The sequence below is a fragment of the Azolla caroliniana genome, unplaced genomic scaffold (genome assembly GCF_043228905.1).
Source record: "Azolla caroliniana isolate FFs.n. ecotype wild unplaced genomic scaffold, voAzoCaro1.0.p SCAF_13, whole genome shotgun sequence".
Lineage (NCBI taxonomy): Eukaryota > Viridiplantae > Streptophyta > Polypodiopsida > Salviniales > Salviniaceae > Azolla > Azolla caroliniana.
Genome location: NW_028230448.1, coordinates 20,032,007 through 20,058,393, shown reverse-complemented (window position 1 = coordinate 20,058,393; position 26,387 = coordinate 20,032,007). Strand labels below are relative to the sequence as shown.

The 26,387-nt window shown below is 38.7% G+C and overlaps 1 protein-coding gene across 1 annotated transcript in view; it reads right to left on the bottom strand.

Annotated features, from left to right (window-relative positions):
* Nucleotides 1–549: 549 nt before the first annotated feature.
* SBE2.2 (starch branching enzyme 2.2) overlaps nucleotides 550–26,387 on the bottom strand; it is a 38,228-nt gene continuing 12,390 nt past the window's right edge. The window contains exons 9-24 of the mRNA XM_087329020.1: nucleotides 23,942–24,058; nucleotides 23,759–23,842; nucleotides 22,861–22,982; nucleotides 22,587–22,706; nucleotides 22,176–22,305; nucleotides 21,936–22,046; nucleotides 20,822–20,950; nucleotides 20,638–20,741; nucleotides 20,426–20,570; nucleotides 19,063–19,210; nucleotides 18,895–18,962; nucleotides 18,677–18,754; nucleotides 18,439–18,594; nucleotides 8,712–8,786; nucleotides 7,378–7,523; nucleotides 550–911 (exon numbers count right to left, since the gene is read on the bottom strand). Of these exons, the coding sequence (XP_087185146.1) occupies nucleotides 7,416–7,523; nucleotides 8,712–8,786; nucleotides 18,439–18,594; nucleotides 18,677–18,754; nucleotides 18,895–18,962; nucleotides 19,063–19,210; nucleotides 20,426–20,570; nucleotides 20,638–20,741; nucleotides 20,822–20,950; nucleotides 21,936–22,046; nucleotides 22,176–22,305; nucleotides 22,587–22,706; nucleotides 22,861–22,982; nucleotides 23,759–23,842; nucleotides 23,942–24,058 (1,695 nt within the window). The 3' untranslated portion in view covers nucleotides 550–911; nucleotides 7,378–7,415. The remainder of the gene's footprint in view (nucleotides 912–7,377; nucleotides 7,524–8,711; nucleotides 8,787–18,438; nucleotides 18,595–18,676; nucleotides 18,755–18,894; nucleotides 18,963–19,062; nucleotides 19,211–20,425; nucleotides 20,571–20,637; nucleotides 20,742–20,821; nucleotides 20,951–21,935; nucleotides 22,047–22,175; nucleotides 22,306–22,586; nucleotides 22,707–22,860; nucleotides 22,983–23,758; nucleotides 23,843–23,941; nucleotides 24,059–26,387) is intronic.

The following is a 26,387-nucleotide window of genomic DNA, read 5'->3' as shown; positions in this document are numbered from 1 at the left end:
ATATACAACATTCTACAATGTGGCAGTAATTTCCATTGATTTGGTGCATGGATATATAGAAAGAAACATTTGATGTTTTCCACCATGTGAGAAGAGAGGAAAAAGAACGTATACTTGTGGGAATTCAATATTATTTTAAACCAATTAATTAGAAATTAAATCAATTGACTAACAATAAAAGAGATTACAAAGATAAAGAGACAAAGAAGACTAATGTTACACTGCTTGCAAGGTCTTTAAGTGATAATCTACACAGAAATTGGGTACGGAATCCTTGATTATATTGTACTCGGGCCAGTTACATTAGTTAAAGCTGGATTGAGGTGGCTTACATCCCCTCGATAGCCATTCTCAAAGCAATATTCAATTTGACATTAGTATCTTTTCTCTTGCTATAAAGGCATTTATTATTGATATTACACAAAAATAGAAAGCCTTTTAGCAGAAAACTCTCAAAAGAATAAAGCATTGAATGCTTATAAACCAAAAGAAAGGCTATATTAAATTCTACAAATGAGAAGAACAAGACAAATTGAAAATAAAATGTTAAGAAAGTGTTAAATTAACGGATAAATGAAAGATGTTAGAAACTCTTTATTTACTTCTTCCAAGTATCCAAACTAGACATGAACCAATTTATTTTAGTGATTCGAGAACAAAACATGAAAGCAGTGAGAACTGACGTACTCTCCTTACATGTCCAATCAACTCTCTATTTACAAACATGCCTCACATCAGGAAATTTACAGAGTCTGGGGTGGTCATAAATTTCAAGCACTTGCTTTTTGTTCCTCCTCAACATTCGACAACGAATAGAACTTCTCTACCCTAGAGAAATTGCAGCTAAATGTCATGGGCAGCATATGCAAAAGCTTTGTATAAAAGTTGTAAACTATTGCCAAGAGTTGTCCCTGTAAGAAATACCAAGAGAATTTAAACCACTGTAAAACTAACATCACAATCCAGCACCATCATTAAAAAAGAAAGGGTAAATAGTTCACATCCATCTGGTAGTAGGCAAACATAAAAAAGCAAATATATGCTACCATAGTGAGCTCCATTGATATAGACTTATACAGTATAATCAAATTGAGGTGAATCATGATCAAACTCTACGATACACCGAACTAACTAGTAGGAATTGAAGACATCCATCTCCTTGTGGATTTGCTGCCTATGACTGGTAAAATATTTGAATTGAGACATTTTCATTTATAGCAGCTTCCCCCTGAAGGAGCACAATAGAACTTGTGATGCACCGGATGCACATCACTCAAAGATTGACAAGATCACTTAACCCAAAGCATCTTAGAGATGTACTGCTTGTACCAAAAGCCTCCTCGATGCAAGGCTGAACAGGACTAAAATCAAGAACACCAAAGCACGGGTGCTAAGAACAGCAATCTGGACTTCAACAAATGAAGCAGGATGAGCTTTGTGATGGTAGAAAATTATAACATTAGAAATAATCCAGTGGTATCTGGCTCTCAAGTGATCAGTCATGGAATGGGCTAGGTCGTGACTTGACTGACAGATTCCCAATTCACCTCCGATGAGAAAAGATCAAAGACGATAAGAGTCAAATGGCCAAACAACAAATTGCATTGAATCCACAATTTAAACTATTATGTTGGCAAGGACATTTTCAGGAACAGGCTAGATAGTGACTTGACAGATTTCCAATTCGCCTTGGATGGAGAAAAAATCCAAGAATATTAGTTTAAATGGCCAAACAACCAAGTGTTGCATTCTCATCGAAGAAAGTGAGCATGGAAGGCAAAGACAAGACGAGGCCAACATCAGTTCCATGTACCTGCTTGCCCAGACAGGCTGTTTGAACCCAATACACCGAAGTCAATAAAAATGAACATCCATAAGATGATGACACTCATTTTGTTTTATCTTTCCAGCAACATGCCTGACACTGAATAAATGGCATGGTTGTTGGAATAATGAATGGAACCATGAACTTCTGAATCATGTAAGCTTGGATTCCAATGTGTTTGTGACAATCGAAAGGTTGGTTACAAGTACATGGCATGGAAATGACAAATGATGTGTTGGTTACAAGAAAATATCCTGGAAAAAGTGGATTAATGAATTGGAGGATACACAACAAGCGCCCTAGCTTTGTTTGGGACGGCTCCAATACCAACCTGGACCACAACTCTGATGTAAATATCTTTAAAAGATCAAAACCATCATCTCTCCGCATCAGAGATGTCCTAATTTCCAAACCAAGCTTTCAATATTCAATCAAAACCAGGATGAAGTTTTCCATAGGCACCAGTTTTGATCGTTATTTATCTGTGATTACATATCAAACCATCTACTTTTGACAAACTACAGTAGAAAGATATTTTTGTTTGTTAATTGACGAGTTAAGATAAACGGTTGCAATTCTTTGTCAGGTCACATAGGCCATTAATGCCATTCAGAAATTTACGTATACATTTCTTTCACTATTAAGGCCCACCTTTTATGCACATCAGAGGATGGATTCATAATCAGGCCCTCTTATATGGACATACATCTATCTTATGTTGCAGAGAGTGATAGGTCAGCTATGGAACTCTTCACACCAGTTAGAGATTGAGATAGGCAGATATACCTCAAGAAGACAGAATTTGCCAAATTTCTCATCAGGGAGATACCGTTGCACTGTCTTTTATAAAATAAGAGGGAGATACCATTGCTTTTTTAATAAAGAATTGGCCCACTACGCCAGGTAATGGAATGAGGACCAACGGTGTCCGGGGTTGTTCTAATAAGAACGATACCGAGAGAAGTTGTTGAAGGACAACAATACAACCACATTAATTCATCAAAGACACAATCACAACTTTCTTCAGCCCCATCCTACTCATATTACAAGTCAATCAAGGGCTACATAAGCGGGCTGGGAAGGGGTTACAATATAGATTGGACAATAGCAATGTGTCATGCACATAAGCCCACGCATCCTGATCTACGATCTCACCACCCTTGGCATTGACAGATAAAGGCCCTTATCTCTCACCATCACAAGTGCTTCCCTCGTCTTGAAGATGTCTCCATTTTGGATTGACCTTGCAGATATCGATAATAAGATTCTTTAGACACGTTTGATCTTATTTACTTATTTACTCAGTGACATTTATTTTGGTTTCTTCTTGTACACAAGACAACATTTTAAGATGTAATCTTCGGTTTGGTCTTTAAAAAGGCATTAATCTATCTATCTTTCTTTCAGTGTTGAGAATCAAGCTCAACTTGTGTGAACATGTTCTTATGAGGAAAAGGACAATGTGTGAAAAAGTGTGCTCACACACTTTATTGTAATCCGTGTAGTTGTCGAGTGTTAATGTGGTCAAAGAATATTTGATATTCTTATGACAAAATCGTACTCAAGTGGATACCTTGGTTTGATTTTACCAACACATTTGATATGGCAGTCCCTTGAGGACTTGTATATAAAACCCCCATTGCCCATTATGTTTTGTTGATAATCTTTAGTTAATTAATATAGCTCTCTTAAGTGCATAAGCTGTCATCCCCCTACTGCGTGTTTTCTTATTTTCTGGTTATTCTCTCTGATTCCTTCTCTTGCTTATACATGCACTCTCTCTCTCTCACACACACTACGCTTCTGAATACTCAACTCTACTAGAGTTCTAACTCTTTACATGGTATCAGAGCATGAGGGTTAAAGATCCGTCACTGAGCTCTACCATTGAAACTGTGTGAGCAGCTAGAGACGCTGTTTCAAACCAGCTATCGTCGCTATAGTGTTGCATGGCAAGAGGCTCACGTTAACAGGAGCATACGAATCAAGCCAAATCAGAGAGATGAATGCATAAATGGGTAGCGCACTTCCAAAAGAGAAGTTGGACAGGCACAACTACGCATCTTGGGAATATAAGATGCAGCAGTACTTAGTTGGGCAACGGTATTGGAGTTATATCGAGGGAGCTCAGGAAACAGCCCCCGATATTATAAATCCCAACAACCCCACATGGCAGCAAGGCGCCACTAGGGTGATGTATTGTTTGGCAACATGTGTGCAAGATCACATGTTAAGCTATATTTGTGATGCAAAAGCCCCAACAGAAGCGTGGAAAAACTTGAAGAAGATTTTCGCACCTTCAACAACTGCGAGAAAACTTCAACTCCAGCAAGAGTTGAACAATATTCGGCAGAGGGATATGTCCATGACGGACTATACCCTCCGGATCAAAGACTTATGCGATTCACTTGGCTCCATCAATATCGCAGTTGATGATGGCAAGATGGTGCATATCTGCCTTGGCGGCCTCGCACAAAAATATGGCTCATTTCGAACAGCCATAACAACAAGGGAGAACCCCCCAAGCTTTTTCGACTTGCAATCCATGTTAATGGTTGAGGAGAACCATACATGGTTGAAAAGCACAGCATCTGATAGGCAGATGCTATATACACATGATGATCTCGGTCGAGGTCATGGTCATGGTCGTGGAAATCGGGGGAGGATTGGCCGAGGAAGAGATGGACGACGTCCACAACAGTTTAATTTCAGGCAGCAGGAAGGTCGAAACAGCTGAGGGAATTCCGGCAAAAAGGGGAGCCTACATCAACCAGGCAGAACCAGCAAACTGAGTGCTGGTATTGTGGAAAGCCTGGCCACTTTGAAGCTGAGTGTCGGAAGAAGAAGAATGACTCAACTGCCTCACCCCGATAGCAAACAAACAAAGGGCTGACCTAGAAAACACAGGGCCGATGTTTGTTATGCGACACCGGGCGAATAGCATGATAACAAGTGTTTCCCAACCTGATGATGTATGGTTCGTGGACTCAAGTGCCTCAAATGGCATGCAAGTCATCAAGAATGGTTCATGAATTTGAGGGGACCCGAGAGACCCAGAGTGGTGGAGACCGGTGATGACTCCACACACATGATTGAGCACATTGGAGATTTGGCCCTTAACAATCACGACAAAAAGGGCTACATGAAGGATGTACTGCATGTCCCGACAATCACAAAGAATTTGGTCTCGGCAGGCCAAATTGTCGAGCAAGGAATGCAAGTACGATTCAACCAAGAAGGTTGCTTCATCGAGGATAAGGGCCAACTTATTGCTCATGCAAGAAGAGAAGGTCGCATGTTTATTCTTGATGCGATAAGGCGAACACAGCAATGCATGCAAAGGGACACAAGGCTGAGTCTGATATTGAGTTGTGGCACAAAAGGGTTGGCCATGTAAACCTCGGTAAACTCCGATCAATGCAAATAAAAGGGGCTGTGCACGGATTGCCACGATTTACTTCGAAACATCCTGATAATGTATGTGAGGCGTGCCAACTAGGCAAGCAATATAGGCATCCATTCCTAAGCGAAAGAAATGTGAGTAAAGGCTTGCTGGACGTCATCCACTAAGATATATGGGGCCCTGCTCAAACAGGGACAATTGGTGGGTGTAGGTACTTCGTTACCTTCATTGACGATTATTCGCGGTATACCTGGATATCCCTGATGAAGTCGAAAAGTGAGGTCTTCTCCCACTTTCTCAAGTTAAAGAATTGCGTGGAAAATGAGACAAATCGCAAGTTTCGATGCTTTCGGTCTGATGGTGGCCAAGAATACTTCTCAACCGAGTTCAAGGCCTTTCTAGAAGAGAAGAGGATTCGCCGGGAATTCTCTTCCCGTACACACCACAGAAAATCGCACAATTATTGAGATGGCCCGCACCATGCTGCATGAGAAGAACATGTTGCTGAGCGGTTCAAGGCTCGGCTAGTCGCCAAGGGGTACCCATGGCATAGATTATCAGGAAACATTTGCCCCGATAGCAAAAATGACCACCGTGAGGATGGTAATTGCACTCGCAGCAGCGAAAGGGTGGCACTTGCATCAAATGGATGTGAAGAACGCATTCCTCCAAGGTGAGCTCGAGGAGGAAGTTTACATGATGCAACCACTTGGCTTCGAATCAACAAATATCCACATGCAGTTTGCCGATTGAAGAAGCCCTATGGACTGAAGCAGGCCCCAAGAGCATGGCATTCAAAGATCACATCATATCTTCACGACATTAGCTTCCGAATGTCAAAATCTGATAACTTGTATGTCGATGACCTTGCCATCGGTGGAGAATGAGTTACATTATTTTCTCGGCATCGAGGTCATTCAAACTCCAAAAGGGTTCCTACTCTCACGACAACACTATGTGTTGAACTTGCTCTACAAGTTCGGAATGACCGAGTGTAAGTCCATCTCGACACCCCTTGATCGAAATATGAAGCTAACTGTAGATTTTGGCAAATTCTGCGAGCCGACACAGTATCGCCAAATAATCAGGAGTCTTATCTACCTATCACCCAACCAAACCTCAACTATCTGATCAGGCTTCTTAGCCAATTCATGCAAAGAATCCGGTGTTTCACGCCCAGACTAAGCACATCGACGTGCACTATCATTATATCCGTGAGCGTATATTGGCCGGCGACATTGACCTCCAATACGTTGGCACCAACATGCAAGTGGTTGATATTTTCACTAAGGCGCTAGGTCTCGACAAGCTACGGCAATTCTCAGTGGATCTAGTTCATTGTGTACGTGACTGTTGAAAAAAGAGACATGGGTGGAAATGGGAGAGACAGGTTAGGCTCTTAAGCAACAAAGGAAACATTAACCAATATATGCGCGTGTGTGTATGTGTTCACACGTAGCAGGAACTTGTAATCCCACCTCTATTAGAAATGCTATTATAGGAGCACATAAATTTAGACGGCGAGCAATATTGAGCCCATCACAGGAGATGCCTGTAGTGAGCAGCCACCCTTTTCATATTTTGGCTGTTCTAGTATATAAATATATTTATATAGCTTATTGTATATGAATATCATATACAATAAACCATATAAATCACAGGAGATGTCCTCAGTGAGCGACCAACCTCGATAAATAGCCATTTTAAATTTCTCTCTGCTCATTGCTTTTGGCAGCTTCAATACATTTCTTGAATATTTTGTACTATAATATAATTATATATCATACACATAATTATATAATTTTCATGATGTATTTACACAGCCTTATCTCCTCTAAATCATAGTAAAGTGTAGGATATACAACATTCCCAGCATAAAGGCTGAAACTAAAATGTAGGATATACAACATTCCCAGCTTAACAGCTGAAACTAAAGTATATAAATACTTTGGACAAAATATGTATGATAACCTTGATTAGGGCACAAAAGTATTCTAAATATTCAGAACCGAATAGATTTCTAGACTAACTATTAATTACCAGTATAAGTAGAGCATATCATATACATTCAATTAGCTCTTCCGTAAAACAACATTTTTTGAGAAAAAGATAAATATCCAGAAGTTGAAATATGGGGGATGAGACTCACCCTACATACAATAAAGAAGTATTCCCTTTCCATCAGTGCTATGATGCAGCAAGCGTACCATCTTCATTTGCCAAACAGTATACTGTACAAGTTCTGCAAGGTGTGTACACCAAAAAGGAATGTGGTCTATCATCAAACCATCCCTCCTGCAACAAGGAACAATAAGTTAGCATAGACAATAAACTATATAGGTGTTAGGTTCAATATATAAACTAATTAGACTGACAGAATTAAAACCGATTTCAGTGCAATATCTTTTACAATTGAAATGCATGCACATTTAAATTACACAATCTACTGATCGACTGAAGTTCCTGCGTATTCTATTAAATGCCTACATATGATATTAAATTAGCATGCCTTAATAAAAAACCTACAATTGACTGAGGACTGCTATCTATCTCAACTGAGCCACGCCAATCTCTTTCAAATGACATGTAATGTGCTCAAACTTGAAAGCCATGCAAGCTTTAAAATGATATCTGTTAACTGACTTCAATGAGCATCCTTTCAAGTGATTATCCCAGCTTAAGATTTCAGGAAGTTGAAATTCATGAATTTATTTCATGTCTAGAATTTTGGTAGCAGTTATAAATATCAAGATAAACCCAACAACAAAGGGTCATTGCATGTATGCTATTAAACAGCACAGGAGTTGCTTTACCACTTCTGTGCATTTGATTAAAGATATATTTCTGTTCAACAAACCCACAGGATTTATCTCAAACCCAAGGGTACCCCTTCTTTTATTGTCACTAATTTTCATCATGAATGGAGACTCAGTGATCGAAGCAACTGGTCCAACCATCCAATCATGACCAGCTGTTACATGATGATCTAATGGCTAGAAAGTGGGTCCCCAGAGAGTTGCTAAACCGAAACTATACGACCAATTCATGGTTATAATAGATCCCCTTTAATGATGGATTTTATCATGAGCTTAGATTCTGCATTATGGGTACTAGTTCGTGGATATGTGCACATGCATTGGATTATTTATCTGGTCTTTAATTAGCTACTGCTACACATTATCATGGAAATATTTAGTGATGCACTACAATAAGCAAAATAAAGATGATTTTTAATTCACAACAAAGCAAATTTCTTGTAACTGTGGCTATTCCAGGATGACATGACATTAAAAATAACCTGCAGCTGATATAGATTTCTTGGATACATAGATCTAGATTTCTTTAAAGGAGGTCGATCAGCCATTGACTAATAATCCTAACGTGGGTGGTTTCGGTCAGGGGGAAGTGGAAATCGTACTCCAAGACCCATTACTGACAAACACTATCTGAAAGAATAACTGTTTAGTGGCAAGGAAAACTTACCGTTGTGAAGAATTTAGCATTTGAATCAAGTCGAATATGGCCACCAAACCTCTTCTCATCAGAATCGAGCACAATCTGGAAATTTGGCATCAGCATCAAGTAGATATTCAGGGCATAATTTGAAATTATTGAATGATATAATTCTAATTCTGTACATTATAAAGCTCAGCAGTAGTATCAAAATTGTGAAAATCATAACACTGAGAATATAGTCTCTAAAAAGAAGAAAACACATGACTTATAGATGTTCTCAAGCCTGAGACAGGTAAAAGAATACACTTCTTGTACTCTCCAAATAAAAGAAAGCACATTACTCATTGATGTTCTCTTCCTGACACAGGTAAAATAGTTCATTTAAGGTACATCAGTTTTTATGAATGACTAAAGGTTAGTTATGATGATAAACGACAGTTAAATCACCTATGGCACCTATAGTGCAGGGTGGCATAATTCAAATATGAGGCTACGAATCAATCAAGGATTACACAACTGAGCTACTAACTAGGATATTGCCTGATCTATCAAATTTCTGGTTGGGAGAGACTGGGTGGTTCAGGGGCACGTGCGGCAGAAGGACTAATTCCTAATTCTCCAGAAGGACTACAAAGATATCTAGATGGTTTACACAATTTTTTTTATCATAAACCTTATTAAACTACAGTGATGTTTACGAAGACTCGAGCACAGGTAATGCGATTAGAACTGGAATTCTCATTAGGAGAGAAAAGCTGGCATACACTCTACACACACCTAGAAATAACTTTCACAAAGCCTTGGATGTCCATACAAGAAGGTATATATGCTCAACTTCCTCATTGATATGCAGCACTTGGTGCTCTTGAAAGACAATGTACACATCTACAAGACCAAGCTCCCATGGGAGATATCACCACAGAAACTGATCAACAACAAAAGAATAAAAAACTTCTTTAGTAGCACCCTGCCTCTTTCCTATGCTAGACAAGTAAAGCCTCAACCACAACCTTGTGAAGAGGATACTGGGCAATAGCAATTTCTTGTGCACATAGATTGCATCCATCACAAACACAGCTTCGCCATATCACCCAATTGAAAAGGTGCCTCCCTCACTTTGCAGACCTCTGTATCCTGGGTCCCCCATGTTTGGACATCTTTCAAAGACAGGAATCTCTCTCCTATCTTAAGTCACAACATTAAGCAATCAACTATCATGCAATCTCAGGAACTTTTACCAATCAATTTGTATCTATTTCGCTTTATTGCTCTCCAAGGTTATACGAGTTTTTGAGATATCTTTCTTTTCTTCACTCCTCCCCATCACTTTTGTCTCCAATCAACACTCTTCTCGTAATGCAGTCAATGATGCATATGTTCCATATGGTTCCATATGCATCAGTTTGTTTTTCACTTATGTATGCTATGGTTTCCACTCGGCCAGACAATGCGCATGCAGTTGGAGTTGTTAGCAGATTCATGGCTAATCCTGGTAGAGCTCATTGGGACCAAAGGTAAATGCCTATGTTATGGAAAATGTCCATTAAAGTGAAAGGGATCTTGTGATTCAGACATGGAAAGTGATGTGGATATACACAAGTCCAGAAGTGCCTATGTATATACCCTTGTAGGTTGAGCTATTTTACGGTGCTCTACACTTCAGAGGATAGTTGTGTAAGCAAGTAGAAGATAGAATGATGGTTTCCTGAAATATCTAACGGCAGAGATATAGAAAAAAAGAAAGAAAGATATATTAACGTCTTTTAAGAGGCCAGAATGGCCTATAAGACCAAACAAGAGATTACATCTTAAATGTTGTCTCATCTTTCAGAACAAATCAAAATAAAATAAATATTACACAGTAAATATAAAAGTAAATAAGATGAAAAGAAAGGAAACGAGGGAATCTGGTTTTTGGCACATGTGAGATTCTCAAGTTAGGTATATTGTAGCTTTTGTCTTCGAAAGATCTCTAGCATAGGTCGATCCAGAATGGAAATGTCTCCGAAGAGAGAGAAGCACCTACGATAGCGAGAGATAATGGCTTTTATCAGTTCATGACAAGGGTGTGGAGGTCGTGGTCCATGGGCCTATGTGCATGGCAAATTGCTATTGCCTGATCAATTGTAACCCCTTTGTTATGTCCTGATCTGGAGCCCAGTTGTGTATCCCGTGATTGACTTGTAGCATTAGTAGGAGTGATGGGGCTAAAGAAAGTTGTGATTGTTCTTTGTTGATGAGCTTGTGGCTGTATTCTTCAACAACTTTTCCCGATGTCTCTTGAGCTCTACGAATAAAAGTCCTAGGCATTGTTGGTCTTCATATTCCATTACCTTGCATAGTGGGCCAAAGCCTTGTTTAAAGAGGCAATGGTATCTCCCTCTGATTTCATAAAAGACACTACAATGACAAACATAGTATTCCTCAGATTCCACTCTTTGATGACACAATTGGCAAATTCTCTCTTCTAGAGGTAGTCGTGTATATCTACCTACCTCAATCGGTAACTGATGTGATGAAGTTCTTAGCTGCCCTATCACACTACGCAGCACATAGGATAGATGTATGTCCATATAAGGTGGCGTAATGACAAATCCATCCTCCGATGTGTGTAAGAAGTGTGTCTTATAGTGGGCCATCTTTGTACCAAGTGGTATTTTGGGGCTGATCCATGTTGTCTTGCTTTCCAAGATAATAATATCAGTTCGGATAACTCTATTCTTTTCCACTTTGGTCATATTTAGATGGGGACAATCCAAGCTATATTTGAACGGGGGTAGTGCATTGATACTCATGCCATGTGACTCGAACCATTGCTACATTTCATCATACCAACAATGAATGTCTCTTCAGCCAGTTGTCTTGATGACATAAGTGCCAACTTTGGGTACCTTCGTTTAGGGAGCTCCCAAAGACGTTGGATAAATGTCACTGATTGAAACAATGCCTCAGTGATTATAGGTGTTGCTCCCTTTACCCATGCTTGAGTGGTGTTAAACACCATCACTTTAGTTTTATACAAGTTGATTGACAAACCTTTGTCCGTACAAAATAGTTTTAAGGCATTTAGATGTCTTTGTAGTCCCTCCAGAGAGTCAAAAATCAAAACAATAACATCAGTATATAGCAATATTTGTATAGCTATACCTACTAGGCGTGCTCCGGAACCCCCGAATCTCTCTATGTAATGTGATACCTCATCTATATAGAGACCAAAGAGAGTGGGGGATAGTGGGCATCCTTGCTTCACTCCAATTGTGCTAGCCACCGCCTCTGACAAGCCCTTAGAAGACTGGACTTTTCTTGACACAGATTCATAGAATGCATAGATCCCCCATTGCATATCTGTAGGAACACCAAGGGCTTCTAGCCGCTGCATAAGCCGAGCACGGGGCACAGTGTCGAAGGCTTTTCGAAAATCCACAGATCAGCAATAAATCCTCTTATTGTGGGCTCTGCCCTCCTGAATAAGGGCCCGGAGGGTGAATATGTGATCCAAAGTTGTGAACCCCTTCTGAAAGCCTGCCTGTCCAACTGAACGGCAGCCATTCTGCTCTGCCCATATACTCAATTCTGATTGAGAATCAACCCATATAGTTTAGCCAAGTAATGGCCAATCATGATTGTCCTATAATTGCTTGGCATCATGGGATCTCCGCATGCTGAGTCCACCTAGAGGGAAACCTTCACACATGGCTCTATTAAAGATGTGTGCTAGCAATGGGAGCAAGGTGTCACGAGCAAGATAAAGTGCTCACCCACCAATCCATCATGATCTTGGGCCTTCCCAAATTGTAGCCGATCAATGGCATTTCTTATATTTTGTGGAGTAAAAAAGGTTGATTCATGTGGGCAGGAGCCATGTGGGTGGGGAAGAGGAGGTTGCCCCGGGATACCATATAGAACCTTTGCATATTCATGCCACACCTGAGGTGAGGTCAGTTGTGTGGTAGGTTGGCTCTCATTAAACATTTTCCATGCTCTTTTACTTTCTTGTCCTAGAAACAAGTGATACAAATGATCTTCAAATTTAGCCCAATACAATCTCTTCTTCCTCCTTACGAGGCGTTGGAATGTTGCTCTCGCTTGTTTGTGTGTATAAATGCCCCGAGTTACATCACGCTGCAAGCTTCTCCTTGTATCACGACATTCGTCATCATACCAACTATTTTGTATTACTCTACCGTGTTTGGGGGGATTGGCCGTTGTGTGAGGAAAGGCATTTGTGGCTGCTTTATGCAATGATTTTGACAATCCTTGGGTAAGTTCTTCAAGGGGTGTGAAAGGATCCAAATCCAGCATGCCATTGTATACGCCACAACTATACACATCAATTGTCCCGCGAGTAAATAGATACTTAGCCAGCCCACTCTCCTTAGCATATACATCCTTTGTGCATCCATCCTTTACCTCGGAGCGTAGATATGCATTATCTGTTGCCAAGCCAATAGGTCTACCCAATATAATGAACTCTTTTATTTCAGGTATAAGAGTTCTTCAAGGGGTGTGAAAGGATCCAAATCGAGCATGCCATTGTATACACCACAACTATACACATCAATTGTCTCACGAGTAAATAGATACTTAGCCAGCCCACTCTCCTTAGCATATACATCCTTTGTATATACATCCCTTACCTCGAAGCGTAGATATGCATGATCTGTTGCCAAGCCAATAGGTCTACCCGATATAGTGAACTATTTTATTTCAGGTATAAGAGATGGGGATCCCATTAGATAATCGAATGTGCTTGCCTCTTCTTTTGGGTTCCAACATGTCAAAGCATCTTATCCATGCCATTGTGACAAGCCATTATATATCACAAATCCATGCACACTTCCCAAGGCTAGAAAGGGTTTTCCATATTCAGTTATAGCACTCATATCTTGTGCTTGTCGCTTTAGACCAACCTCTTCTACCATAACTTCTCCATAAACAGCCTCGTTGGTGTTAAACATTGTTGTTTGTTCATCCTTGGTTCGTGCATTAAAATCTCCTAATAGTATTATGTCCCCCATAGTAGCAAATCTTATGATATCATCATATAATGGTAGATATGGCGATTCACTTAGAGGTCCAAACCTTGAGTAGGCAGGTGGAAAGTAGCAAATTGCAATATATAACTCCCTAAGATCCTCTCTTTTGATTCGTATCCACATGGAGCGTGCATCTACATCCTTATGCACTCTATCATGAAGCTCCTTTTTGTATAGCACATGTTGAGAATCAAGCTCAAATTGTGTGAACATGTGTTTATGAAGAAAACGACGATGTGTGAGCACACTTTATTGTACTCCGTGTAGTTATCGAGTGTGTATGAGCACACTTTATTGTAATCCGTGTAGTTGTCGAGTGTTAATGTGGTCAAAGAATATTTGATATTCTTATGACAAAATCGTACTCAAATGGATATCTTGGTTTGATTTTACCAACACATTTAATATGGCAGTCCCTTGAGGACTTGTATATAAAACCCCCTTTGCCTATTCTGTTTTGTTGATGATCTTTAGTTAATTAATATAGCTCTCTTAAGTGCATAAGCTGTCATCCCCCTACTGTGTGTTTTCTTTTTTTCTGGTTATTCTCTCTGATTCCTTCTCTTGCTTATACATGCACACTCTCTCACACACACACTACGCTTCTCAGTACTCAACTCTACTAGAGTTCGATTCTTTACATGGTATCAAAGTGTGAGGGTTAGAGATCCTTCACTAAGCTCTACCATTGAAACGGTGTGAGCAGCTAGAGACGCTATATTAAAACCTGCTATCGTCGTTGTAGTGTTGCACAGCAGGAGGCTCGCGTTAACACGATCATACGAATCAAGCTAAATCAGAAAAATGAATGCACAAATGGGTAGCACACTTCCAACAGAGAAGTTGGACAGGCACAATTACGCATCTGGGGAATATAAGATGCAGCAATACCTAGTTGGGCAAGGGTATTGGAGTTATATCGAAGGAGCTCAGGAAACAGCCCCCGATATTATAAAGAGAAACGTCATGATAATGTATGTGAGGCGTGCCAGCTAGGCAAGCAACATAGGCATCCATTCCTAAGCGAAAGAAATGTGAGTAAAGGCTTGCTGGACGTCATCCACTAAGATATATGGGGCCCTGCTCAAACAGGGACAATTGGTGGGTGTAGGTACTTCGTTACCTTCATTGACGATTATTCGCGGCATACCTGGATATCCCCGATGAAGTTGAAATGTGAGGTCTTCTCCCACTTTCTCAAGTTAAAGAATTGCGTGGAAAATGAGACAAATCGCAAGATTCGATGCTTACGGTCTGATGGTGGCCAAGAATACTTCTCAACCGAGTTCAAGGCCTTTCTAGAAGAGAAGGGGATTCGCTGGGAATTCTCTTGCCTGTACACACCACAGAAAAACGGTGTTGCTGAGCGGAAGAATCGCACAATTATTGAGATGGCCCGCACCATGCTGCATGAGAAGAACATGCCCAAGATCTATTGGGCAGAGGCAGCAGTTACAGCTGTGTATCTCATCAATAGGTGCACGACCGAGGGTGTCCATGACATCACCCCTCATGAGAAGTATTTTGGGACAAAGCCAGACCTTTTGCACTTGGAGGTTTTTGGCAGCATTGCATTTGTGCATGTCCCCGATGAGAAGCGGAGAAAGCTTGACCCAAAATCGGAGAAGATGATCTTTGTCGGTTACTCACTTGAGCAAACGGGTTATAAGTGTTTTAACTGTATCACTCAACAGTCACAAGTAAGCCGAGATGTGGTATTTTATGAGGTCACATCATGGTATGGCCCAACATCAGGGACCCCTGTCGTGCTCGAAACAAGCAGATCTGGAGCAGATTCTGAGAGTGAAGAAGAAGAGATGCTGACGACCATTATGGGTGGAGAACCAGCAGAGAGTCTGCCCGCACTCCAGCTGATTGGACCTGAGGTGTCATCCAGCAATCAGAGTCTTGCACAGCATGAAGAAACCGCTGATGTGTTGTCACCTTGGTGCTACACCTGTAGAAAAAAAAAAAAGGCAAGATGCCTGATCAAAAGGCCAAGGACATGACATCCGGTGAAGACTCAGATCATTCACCCGGATCGGTCGACAGCAAGTATGAAATGAAGAAGGCCCCTGAGGTGACCTAAGGAATAAGTAGATTTTCTTGTGTCTACATCTCCAGCCATATCAGAATCACAATAGCCATGAAGATTCAAGTCCCCTTTGCTATAACAAATGCTTTTCCCCTTAGTGCCTTTGAGATACATATGGATAGACTTGACTACAGCCTAATGGCTTCATCCAGGTTGACTCATAAATTTGCTTACTATTCCTACTGCATATGTAATATCAGGTCATGTTGATACCATTGCATCCATCAATTATCCACAAGCTAAAGTGTCTGGGATACCTTGCATTTTCTGTTTCCTCTTTGTCTTTGGGATAATGTGCTTTTGAAAGCTTTTCTTGTGATCGAAGAGGCACTAAAGATGACTTTGCATCAGTCATCTGAAATCTTTCTAATACCTTCTCAATGTACTTCTCTTGAGACACATATAGTAACTTCTTTTGCCTGTCCCGTTTGCTTCTTATCCCAAGAATGTGGTCAGTTTCCAAGATCTTTCATAGAAAATGCAGATTTGAGTTTGCATTTTCATTCCTGCAAACTTTTATCATGCATGAACGTAAGATGGACTGTCAAATTCTATGTAGTTAGAGCTTTTTGGACATGAGGACGTGAACGGGTGAAGGATCGAAAATATCATCAACCCCAACAGTAAAAAAGAAAATGAAGATTATTGTATAATAATCCATGCTTAAGAATGGGAAACTAACGTGACTATTCATATTGTCAATTTGTTATCATTCGTGTTGTCAATGAGACGGTGACATTCCAATGAAGGTTCGAGAGCTTGGAGAGCAAACTTTCCAAAAGATATTTTATTACCGCGATTGGTAATTCTTTTCAATCTGCATGTCATCAACATACAAAACCAAAATAATGGGACTGCCATTAGTTTCCTTTTTCATATAAAGACAAGAATCTTCCATACTTCAATTGACGCCATTTGAGAGCATGAAAGAATCAAATTTCTTATACCCAAGACGTGGGGCTTGTTTCAGCCCGTACAGGCTGCATTGAAGTTTACAAATTAAATGCTCTTTTCCTGGAATTGAGAACGCTTCAGGCTGTAACATATAAAGTTCCGCATCTAGGCGAAAGCCATTTTTACATCCATTTGATACAGCTCCAAATCTAGGAAGGCTGTAATACCAAAAGGTGTTCTTAGTGTAGTCATTTTGACAATTGGAGCAACAACCTCCTGAAAATCAATTCCTTGTATTTGCTTGTACCCTTTGGCTGCTAAACGAGCCTTATACTTGGGTTTACCTTCTGGAGTCCTTACCTTGTAGACCCACTAGTTGGGCATAGCCTTTTTATTCTCATAGAGTGCTTTGATCTCCTCTTGCATAGCGAGCTCCCACTTGTTAGAATGCTCACATGTCCTAGCCTCTTTAAGAGTGAGAAGGTCCCCTTTATCTGTTATGAGAATTTGATGAAGAAATGGATCATACCTTTGGGTTGGACACCTCAGCTGTGTTGATCTCCTAACCCAGTGATCTACATTATCTGGAATTGGTTCCAAATCTAATGGAATATCTTCATCCTATAGTTCAGCAGTTATTTCTTCATTTGTAGGTGGTGGTATTTTATCTTCATCTTCAGGGTTTAACATTTCTCTGTTGTGTCGTCCATCTTCTGGCAATAGAACTGGTTTGTAGATCTCTACTTGTTCATCATCACCCAGAGATGTTATTCTTGAGCCAATGATTGGCCGCTGTTGAAATTTCACTATTTTTGTTGATTCTAATGAAGTACAATTGCTTTTGAGCAACGTTGCTTCATTGAATACAACATCACGACTTCTGATTACCTTTCGGAGATGAGGTAACCAAATTCGGTAACCCATCTCACCTTCTGATTTTGCATCCAGCTTGTTTCTTAGCTCTTGTCTAACATTGTCATGATGTGACATGTCAATAGTGGGAAACGTGGGTGAACAAGGGCAAAGCGAGGGAATGCAAGAATGGGAGAGAAAGTAAGCGAGAGAATGTGATTGGGCTGCTCCAATACTGGACGACAGAAACTTGCATATAAACCCAACAGTAGAAATTGGTGGTCCCACTTAGGTGCAAAACTGCAAAACAAGCTACTGAAATAGAGGGGATTTAAATGGATACCACTAAGTCTCTTCTCTCAGCAAGAAGAATGGGATTTTGGGTGAGAAAATTCCTCGTGTACAGACAATTCAATGTAGATTCAAATGGGAATTCTTGGGGAGCGGAAACATGCATCTGGACCCAGATGTGATGCAAGATGGCCATATAACAGGTGAATAATCTACCTCGGAATCAAATCACATTTGGATTCAGACTCATGCTCTCAAAGGCAGATGGACAGGTTACAGAAAGATTCAGACACACGATAAGAAGTTTTCTTGGGAACTAAAAGGAAACCCATTTCAGTTAGTTCTGCATGTAAGCTTGTTCTTTAGTCATTCTTCATAATAATATTTTTTCTGAGTCAAACAAAAAAGAAAGAAAAAGTATCATCTTCCTGAGAATCAAAAAGTTGTATTGTCCCTAAACATGAGTAGATTCTACATATAACTCCATCAAGTCATAATTTATCCTTGCTGAATTCGAAAAATTATACAATTATTTAAACAGGATAATAATACGAAAATGATTTGCATAAAAGCACGAGATAACCACCTTGTATGTGCCAGATTTCAAACATCCCACTCTATAATTTGTGTAGCTTTTCTCCCAGTGGAAGTTGAAAACAAAAACTAGATCACCTTTTTCAAAGACAATGACCTTATCACCCTCATCCTTTCGTGAAATATACTGATGCTCTGATAGCATGAACTGCAGTTGAACTCAGGACATGAGAATTTGCAGGGTTATTTATAGTGCACTGTTATTTAGAGTGGAAAGATATAAGCAATACCCCATATTTCTCTTCCAATAGTTGCATTGCACAGTCAAACTCTTGCAGTCCCTTATATCTTAAAAAACTTGCATCTCCCTGTGAAACAAAGTTCAGGATGTGACTGACATTACAGCACAACAAAAGTGTTTCCTTACAAATTCATAAGGTGTTTTTATATTGAATGGTGGTCTGCACATGAATTGTGTTAAATAAAATAATGCCGTTAATAATCTCACCAAGTCAAATCTACGGCGGCATTTGTCAAAGCTGTTGTTATTCCCTTCTCGGGGAAAATCAATCCATTCTGCAAGCAATGATGAGAACAAAAATATTCATAAAATTATCTAACATGTTAGTAACCATGTCAGTCTATGAACAATATATCTCCATTGTGAACAAAATACCTGGATGTCCAAACTCATTTCCCATAAAATTTAAATAACCTTCCCCTCCAAGTCCCAGTGTTATGAGCCTGATCATTTTGTGCAGTGCTATGCCTCGATCAATTGCTGGTGTTGTAGGTCCATCAAGGGCCATAAAGTCATACATGTCCTACAACCAATAGCAATAGTGAGCAGTACATTTTATTTACCAGCTAATGTTCATCAAACACATGTATAAAAGAAACAACACAAAAAAGGGCGAAAAAGAATTAGTTGGGAAACAACAAACTAAAACACATCCCAAAAGCTAAGGGTGGAGAGGATGGAGCAAGTAATCCACTGTGAATGCACCTCCTATGGGGTTCCAACATGTCAAAGCATCCGATCTTGGCCATTGTGACAAAACATAATATATTAGGAATCTATGTGCACTATGCAGGTGAAGAAAGAAAGAAAGAAAGATATATTAACGACTTTTAAAAGGACAAAATGGCCTATAAGATCAAACAAGAGATTACATTTTAAGTGTTGTGTCGTCTTTGAGAACAACAAATCAACAAATCAAAATAAAATAAATATTACTCCGTAAAAATATAGTGCATTTGCACTTGCCCCTTGTGATTAGAATCATTCTTGCATTTCAACATGTCAACAACAATTATCTCCATGTTCAGAAAGAATGAAAGGAAGATATATAACATCTTTAACGATGCCAAAAATTCTTATGGAACCTAACAAGAAATGGCATTTGAAATTTGTTGTCTCATGTCAGAAAATAACCAAGCAAAATGAATTCAAGTAGATTAGTAAAACAACTATCCTTGACTAAAGGTATACGCATGGATATTCTATGTTCATCAGAAAATTCACAAGTATTCCCATTATCTACGCACATAACATGGTGAGCTTGGGGCCTGAAACATTGCGTTTCCAAAATGGCAAGGTTTGCAAAATATGTAGATTTATATATGTCCTACCAGCGTTTGAGATATAGAGACATGTATTTTTTGAAAATTGAGGACATTTCAAGAATTTTAAAAAGTTCAGGGATAGTTTGGGAATCTTGTGGAACATTAGCGTTATTTCGGTAAATCTTCGCGAATATTTATGCTAATTACATACTACCACCCTAGTTTGAGAGTGACCTGAATCTATGAGAGATGTTGAGAAGCCAATACTCCATATTAATCCTACAGTTTATTTGGGGCAATAAGAAAATGAGGACAGAAATTCTAAGAAATTGGACAGTAGTATCTTCATCAACCTCAAACCGTCCCAACTTCCAAGCTCCAATGTAATATAATCTCAAAAGTAGTTTAAGCAAGATATTCTAATTTAAGAGCCGGCATTATACTATTAATATGTAACCAAATCGATAAAATACCTTGTCCATCAGCCAAAATGCGATTGTCTTGTCTCCAACAAGAGCCTGATCATGGCTTTCAGCATAAACAACACATTTTTCATTCCACCGTCTATTTGTCAATGTGTATACTATCTCACCCATAAGCCAATCCTCATCTTTTTTCCTACAAAATCACCCATCTTATTAGTTTAACCCAAGAAAGATCCTACCTTACAATTTTGAGATCATACTTCAGAAATTCAATCCACTTGTCTGCCACTGCCATATGCATCCTATAGTCGAAGCCGACACCTCCATCTCCAACAGGGAGACTAAAGGTTGGCATTCCGCTTACCTAAAGAAGGCAATCTCAAATCAAGTCAATTTACTTGATATCATATCACATTAAGTTGTTTCACAAAAAAGTAGATATACATCTTCTCCAACAGTGATGGCATTTGGATATAAAGCATGGATCATTTCATTTGCCAACATGAGATAATTCAAAGCATCTATATCTGTAGCCATTCCAAAATATTCATTGTAATTCCCGGTGAAGGAAACCTGTAAAATGACAACCAAGGAATAAGAAGATGAAATGTCCAGAATATTCAGAAGTATTAAGAGTGAAATACTTGCAGCACAAATTTGATGCAACAATATAACGAAAGCATACAACAAGATTTCCATATCCTAAGAGAGTCTAGAAAACAAGACAATAATATGATACATGTATAATCAAAGCATCTGGCCAAAATCAATGCCCAACTAGTTTCTTAGAGATATTTGGATTTATTTCATCAAAATACCATCTCAAAGATTTTTCATAGCCCTCCTCTACTGTTTCTTACACAAACAACCTATAAATGCTTCTTTACATCATTAAAGCTCATTCTTTAAAAATAACTAGCATTAAATAGAAATTTTGACAAGCAACAGTAATGTCAGAAGCTCTTTATGCATAGTGCTTTAGCTATTTGATTCAGAGTGTGAAACTTCACTAGTGACAACCTTGCCTCAGTAAATAACTACCTGTAACAATAGTCATACATACACTTTTCTAACATGTCCCTCATTCTAAGGAGACAACATTAATAGCTCCCTTATTTTATGAGTTATTGTCATCATAATGGACTTACAAAGATTTAAAAGTAACTTTCCTTCATTTTTCTATGATTACCTGCAATGGCAATGGCAACTTGCAATAACCCTTATTTCTGGCACCCCCTGTTGCTATTAAAGGTACTGTTCTAGGCATATAGGTGACCAAAAAACCCAAGGGTGGTTGGTATCCTGTTGAGAGTGTTCTTGTACAGCATTTCCCAAATACTAGATGATGATAACACTCAAAATTTGGGTGGTTTTAGATTTCTTCCTCTAAATTATGTTATGAGAAACAATATAAATCATTCACAAAGGTGAAATAAAATTAGATTGTTGCCTTAATCAGGTATTTATATCATCTGCGCTTACAATCAATCAGAAATGCATGCAGCAAAACAAACTACATTTTGTCCAATTCCCTATTGTTTCATGCAAAACATATTACCTGTAGTCCATGATGAGTGTACATCATTGATGTTACACCATCATAACGAAAACCATCAAATTTGTACTCCTCAATCCACCATCTTGTGTTGGACAGCAAGAAGCGTAGGACCTGCAGAGACATTACAAAGCTGTTATTCATAATGGTGAGGCATTCCTACAAAAATGTTGCCATCTGATGGAAACAATATCAATCTCTATTTTCAAAAAAGATAACCTTAAAATTGAATTTCAGACATACCTCCCATTCTCCATAATTAAAAAGCCTAGAGTCCCACATCCAATGGTAACCACGTGCACCGGAATGAAAATAATGGGAGTCTGTCCCATCAAACATGTTTAATCCATCTAAAACATTGTTTGATGCATGACTGCAATGAAGAAAATGTTTATAAATAGAACATGAGATATAGCAAGTGGAAATGTAACAATTGTAAAGGATAATGGCATTTTCAATGTTAGCTATAAGTTTCTACAGCTGCAGTGAAAACCAGAAGTAGACAAGGAAGCACCAAGAAACATATAGCCTGGCTACTCTTTGCCAGCATGACATTTATAAGACAAGGATAAACATCCATGGTTCAGAACACCTATTAAATACAAGATATTAAATATGATGCTGTAGTCATAGCTATTATTTGGAAGAGTTTACCTATGTACAATGTCCATGAGAACTATAAGTCCAAGTTCATGTGCCCTATCAATGAGACTTTTCAAGTCATCAGGGGTTCCATAACGACTGCTAACAGCAAAGAAGTTTGTGACATGATAACTGCATGATGGAAAAAAGTAGTAGTTATTACCTTGTCACCCTCTCTTAACTAAATCTTCACAATCTAGGAAATGACAGTTTGGCTATCTTCCAAAAGTTTGTTTCATTACAATAATAAATACAAACTCATAATGACTAAGGCATTGAAACAAACCCAAAGCTTGCATAATACGCATGTTCTTGTATAGCCATGAGTTGTACTGCATTGTAACCAAGCTTCTTAATACGAGGAAGTACATCATCTCGGAAGTTAGTGAAGCTATTTATCTTAGGTTCCTGTAAACATAAGGTGAAAATAGGCATCTGAGACAAACTAGTCTAAAATTGAGTAAATTATCTATATATACATTTCAATCACTAAGAGTGAACAAGATCTAAGGTACCCTATCCTAAGTTACAATCAAAAAATTAAACCACAAACAAGAACCACATATATGACATGCATAATAATTTGCCATCATCTAGGACTCTGCCAGACAATGTAGCACTACCATAGATTATCTATCATACAAATTGTCACTATCTACAGTATATAATTCATCCTCAGTGTTTGCTTCATATGCATCAGGCAATTTCAAATATTTTTATGGTGCAGAACAGGGCAATTTGATGAATAATACACAGGTGAAAACATAGGATCCATAAGAAACATAAAACAATGAAATTACATGAGCTGTGAGAAATGAACCAAAAAACTAAAACATAGGGTCCATCAGCAACTGAAAAGAAGTAAATTTTCATTATGCTAAGACGTGTCCAGAATCTCCTGTATCAGTGACCATCTCCTGGACATCATAGTTCACAGCCTTGGTTGCAATTTTCGGTATAGTGAGGTTACATCACTAAACATCTTTATAACTTTGAGCATATTTTTGCTTATGGTAGAAAAATGAAATCACATGAACTACCTATATATTGCTCAAACAGACAGACAAACATACAGTCCATGTCTATGTATGAGGTATCAAAATATATTGCTCATGCAGACAAGAGAAAGCTTGGTTCATATACATGTATACATACTTTTAGATTTTAATTTATTTAGTACTTACTGGGCTGCTCATTCCAACATGGGCCTCATAAATCCTCAAAGAAGTTGGCCTCTTTGGGCGAGAGTGTTTGAATTCATACTTCTCCTGGGTATCACCAATATTCATATCATAGAATAGCATCAATTAGTAGAATCATAAACATAGCAACAGGGGCAGAGCAAAGTTACTTTGTAACAAACCTACCTCAGGTGGAGGATCATAATAAATACCATTGTATGGGATCTCTCCAGGTGCTTGCACAGCAAACTTTATCCATGCTGGAATGCAATCTTTAAAACCAGAAGGTGTGTCCATATGAATCTGTGCAATGATTTTATAAATGTACAGATTAGCATAAATCTCAAAGACAAAGTATAGAACCAAAATTGAAGGACGCGTATATAACAACTTTAATCACACCTTCAACATCTCTAAATGCAAAATTGTGATAAGGTGCAACATTGCAGAAATATGCTCTGTGAAGGTTAACTATTCATATAAATCATCATATTTCCTGTCTAATCTCCATATAAATGCTCTAATCACCTCAATTCCCTCTGATCAGCTGAGGTCAAGCATGGGATAGTCCATGCTATAGCCAAATGGAAGCACCATCCCTCCCTGCAAGTTCACCGATGTACTCACTCATGTATAGCAACAATCAATCGCTTATACCTCTCAATTATCTCAAGGGTTCTACAGCAAGTCAAGATTATCTATTTTGTGGAAGGAAGTTCCCATTATCAATAGAACGTAAATTCTTGAAATTAGGTCTTTGACTACTATTATTCGTAACCCACAGATATTTACCCAGATAGTTTCAGGATAGTTCCAATTACATTCTACGTGTTTGCATCAAAGTATTATTCTCTTTGTTTGTAATATTATCTACAAAGGCCATAATCCCCCCATTGCAGATCCTTCCCTCACTTCAGAGACCTCTCAATTCGGGAGATCTTTCAAAGAAAAAAGTTACAATATATCTCACTTGAAAATTTCATATGTGCAAATAGCAAGATTCTTTAGACTCTTTTTATCTTATTTACTTTTATGCTTACTTACTAACATTTATTTTATTTTGATTTGTTGTTCGCAAAGACAAGACAACACTTTATGTGTAATCCCTTGTTTGGTTGTATAGGCCATTTTGGCCTCTTAAAGGACATTAATACATCTTTCTTTCTTTCTTTCTTTCTTTCTTTCTTTCTTTCTTTCTACCTCATCAGATCTCAAAGTGGTTACCGAATTGTGTGATCAAGAGCTGGTTCCCAATACTTTGGGCTGCATGTGATTGTCGGTATCAAAAGTGTAATTCTTTGCCCAGATAATTTCAAAATAGTTTCAATTACGTCTACATGCTCACAAAAAAGGAACATTATTTGGTACGGTGAAATCTAAGACTTAGAAACTTGTTTTGAACCAATATCGCACGAAGGCTTGGAAGATATTCGATGAGAAACACTCTACCATACTAATCACTTCACAATAGGTTTGGCACACAACAAAGCTGTATAAAAGATCAAGACGGCCTACAAATATCCATATCCATAGGGCCAGACAACAAATATGCTCTACACTATGTACAGGGTCAATGGTGATTAATGCATTTGAAGAATCCAGGATGGGAAATCCCAACACCATCAAGGCTAGGTAGGATAGAGTTGTGTAGTGTATGGAGTAGTGATCAACGATACTTATTTCAAAGCCATTATCTCCCGCCATCGTAGGTGCTTCCCTCACTTCGGAGACATTTCCATTCTGGATCAACCTATGCTAGAGATCTTTCGAAGACAAAAGCTACAATATACCTAACTTGAGGATCTCACATGTGCCAAAAACCAGATTCCCTCATTTCTTCTCTTTTCATCTTATTTACTTTTATATTTACTGTGTAATATTTATTTTATTTTGATTTGTTCTCAAAGACGAGACAACACTTAAGATGTAATCTCTTATTTGGTCTTATAGGCCATTTTGGCCTCTTAAAAGACATTAATATATCTTTCTTTCTTTCTTTCTTTCTTTCTTCCTTCCTTCCAAAGAGAATGAGACATAGAGAAAGCCTCTAGAGAAAGGAGAAGTAGATTATTGATCCACCTAGGCAGAGAGCTTTGACAGATTTCTATGTACAGATACTACTAGGGACACTCCTCATGGTGTACACGCAAACATCCAAGCCAAAGTGGATTCACATCTCAGCGGAGTTCCAACAACTAGAGCCATTTCTCTTTGGCATGGACATCATTAATGCCAACCAGGAGCATGACTTCAATATGCGATCTTCACAAGATCAAGGCCATCATCACACATCATCGGAGACACCCTCATTCTACCAATTATTCCATATTGGATCGCTCCACGATAGACTATTTTCACATGTTAAAAATTTCAGGTTCGATGTACAGGCACCAAACCTGATTATTCACTATTAATGATTACATTTTAAGTCATTTGTTTAAGCTAGCGTACGAAAGACAATTTTCTTTTGTTTTTGTCTTTTGTTCCTCACATCGGTAAATGAACATAAAAATTTGTAATGTTTGTCAGGTCTTATAGGCAATTATGTTCTCTTAAAGACAATAATCATAATCAAGATGTGTTTGTTGTTCTGAAAGCTGTATAACCATCCTGCTAACGTGTAACAACATTT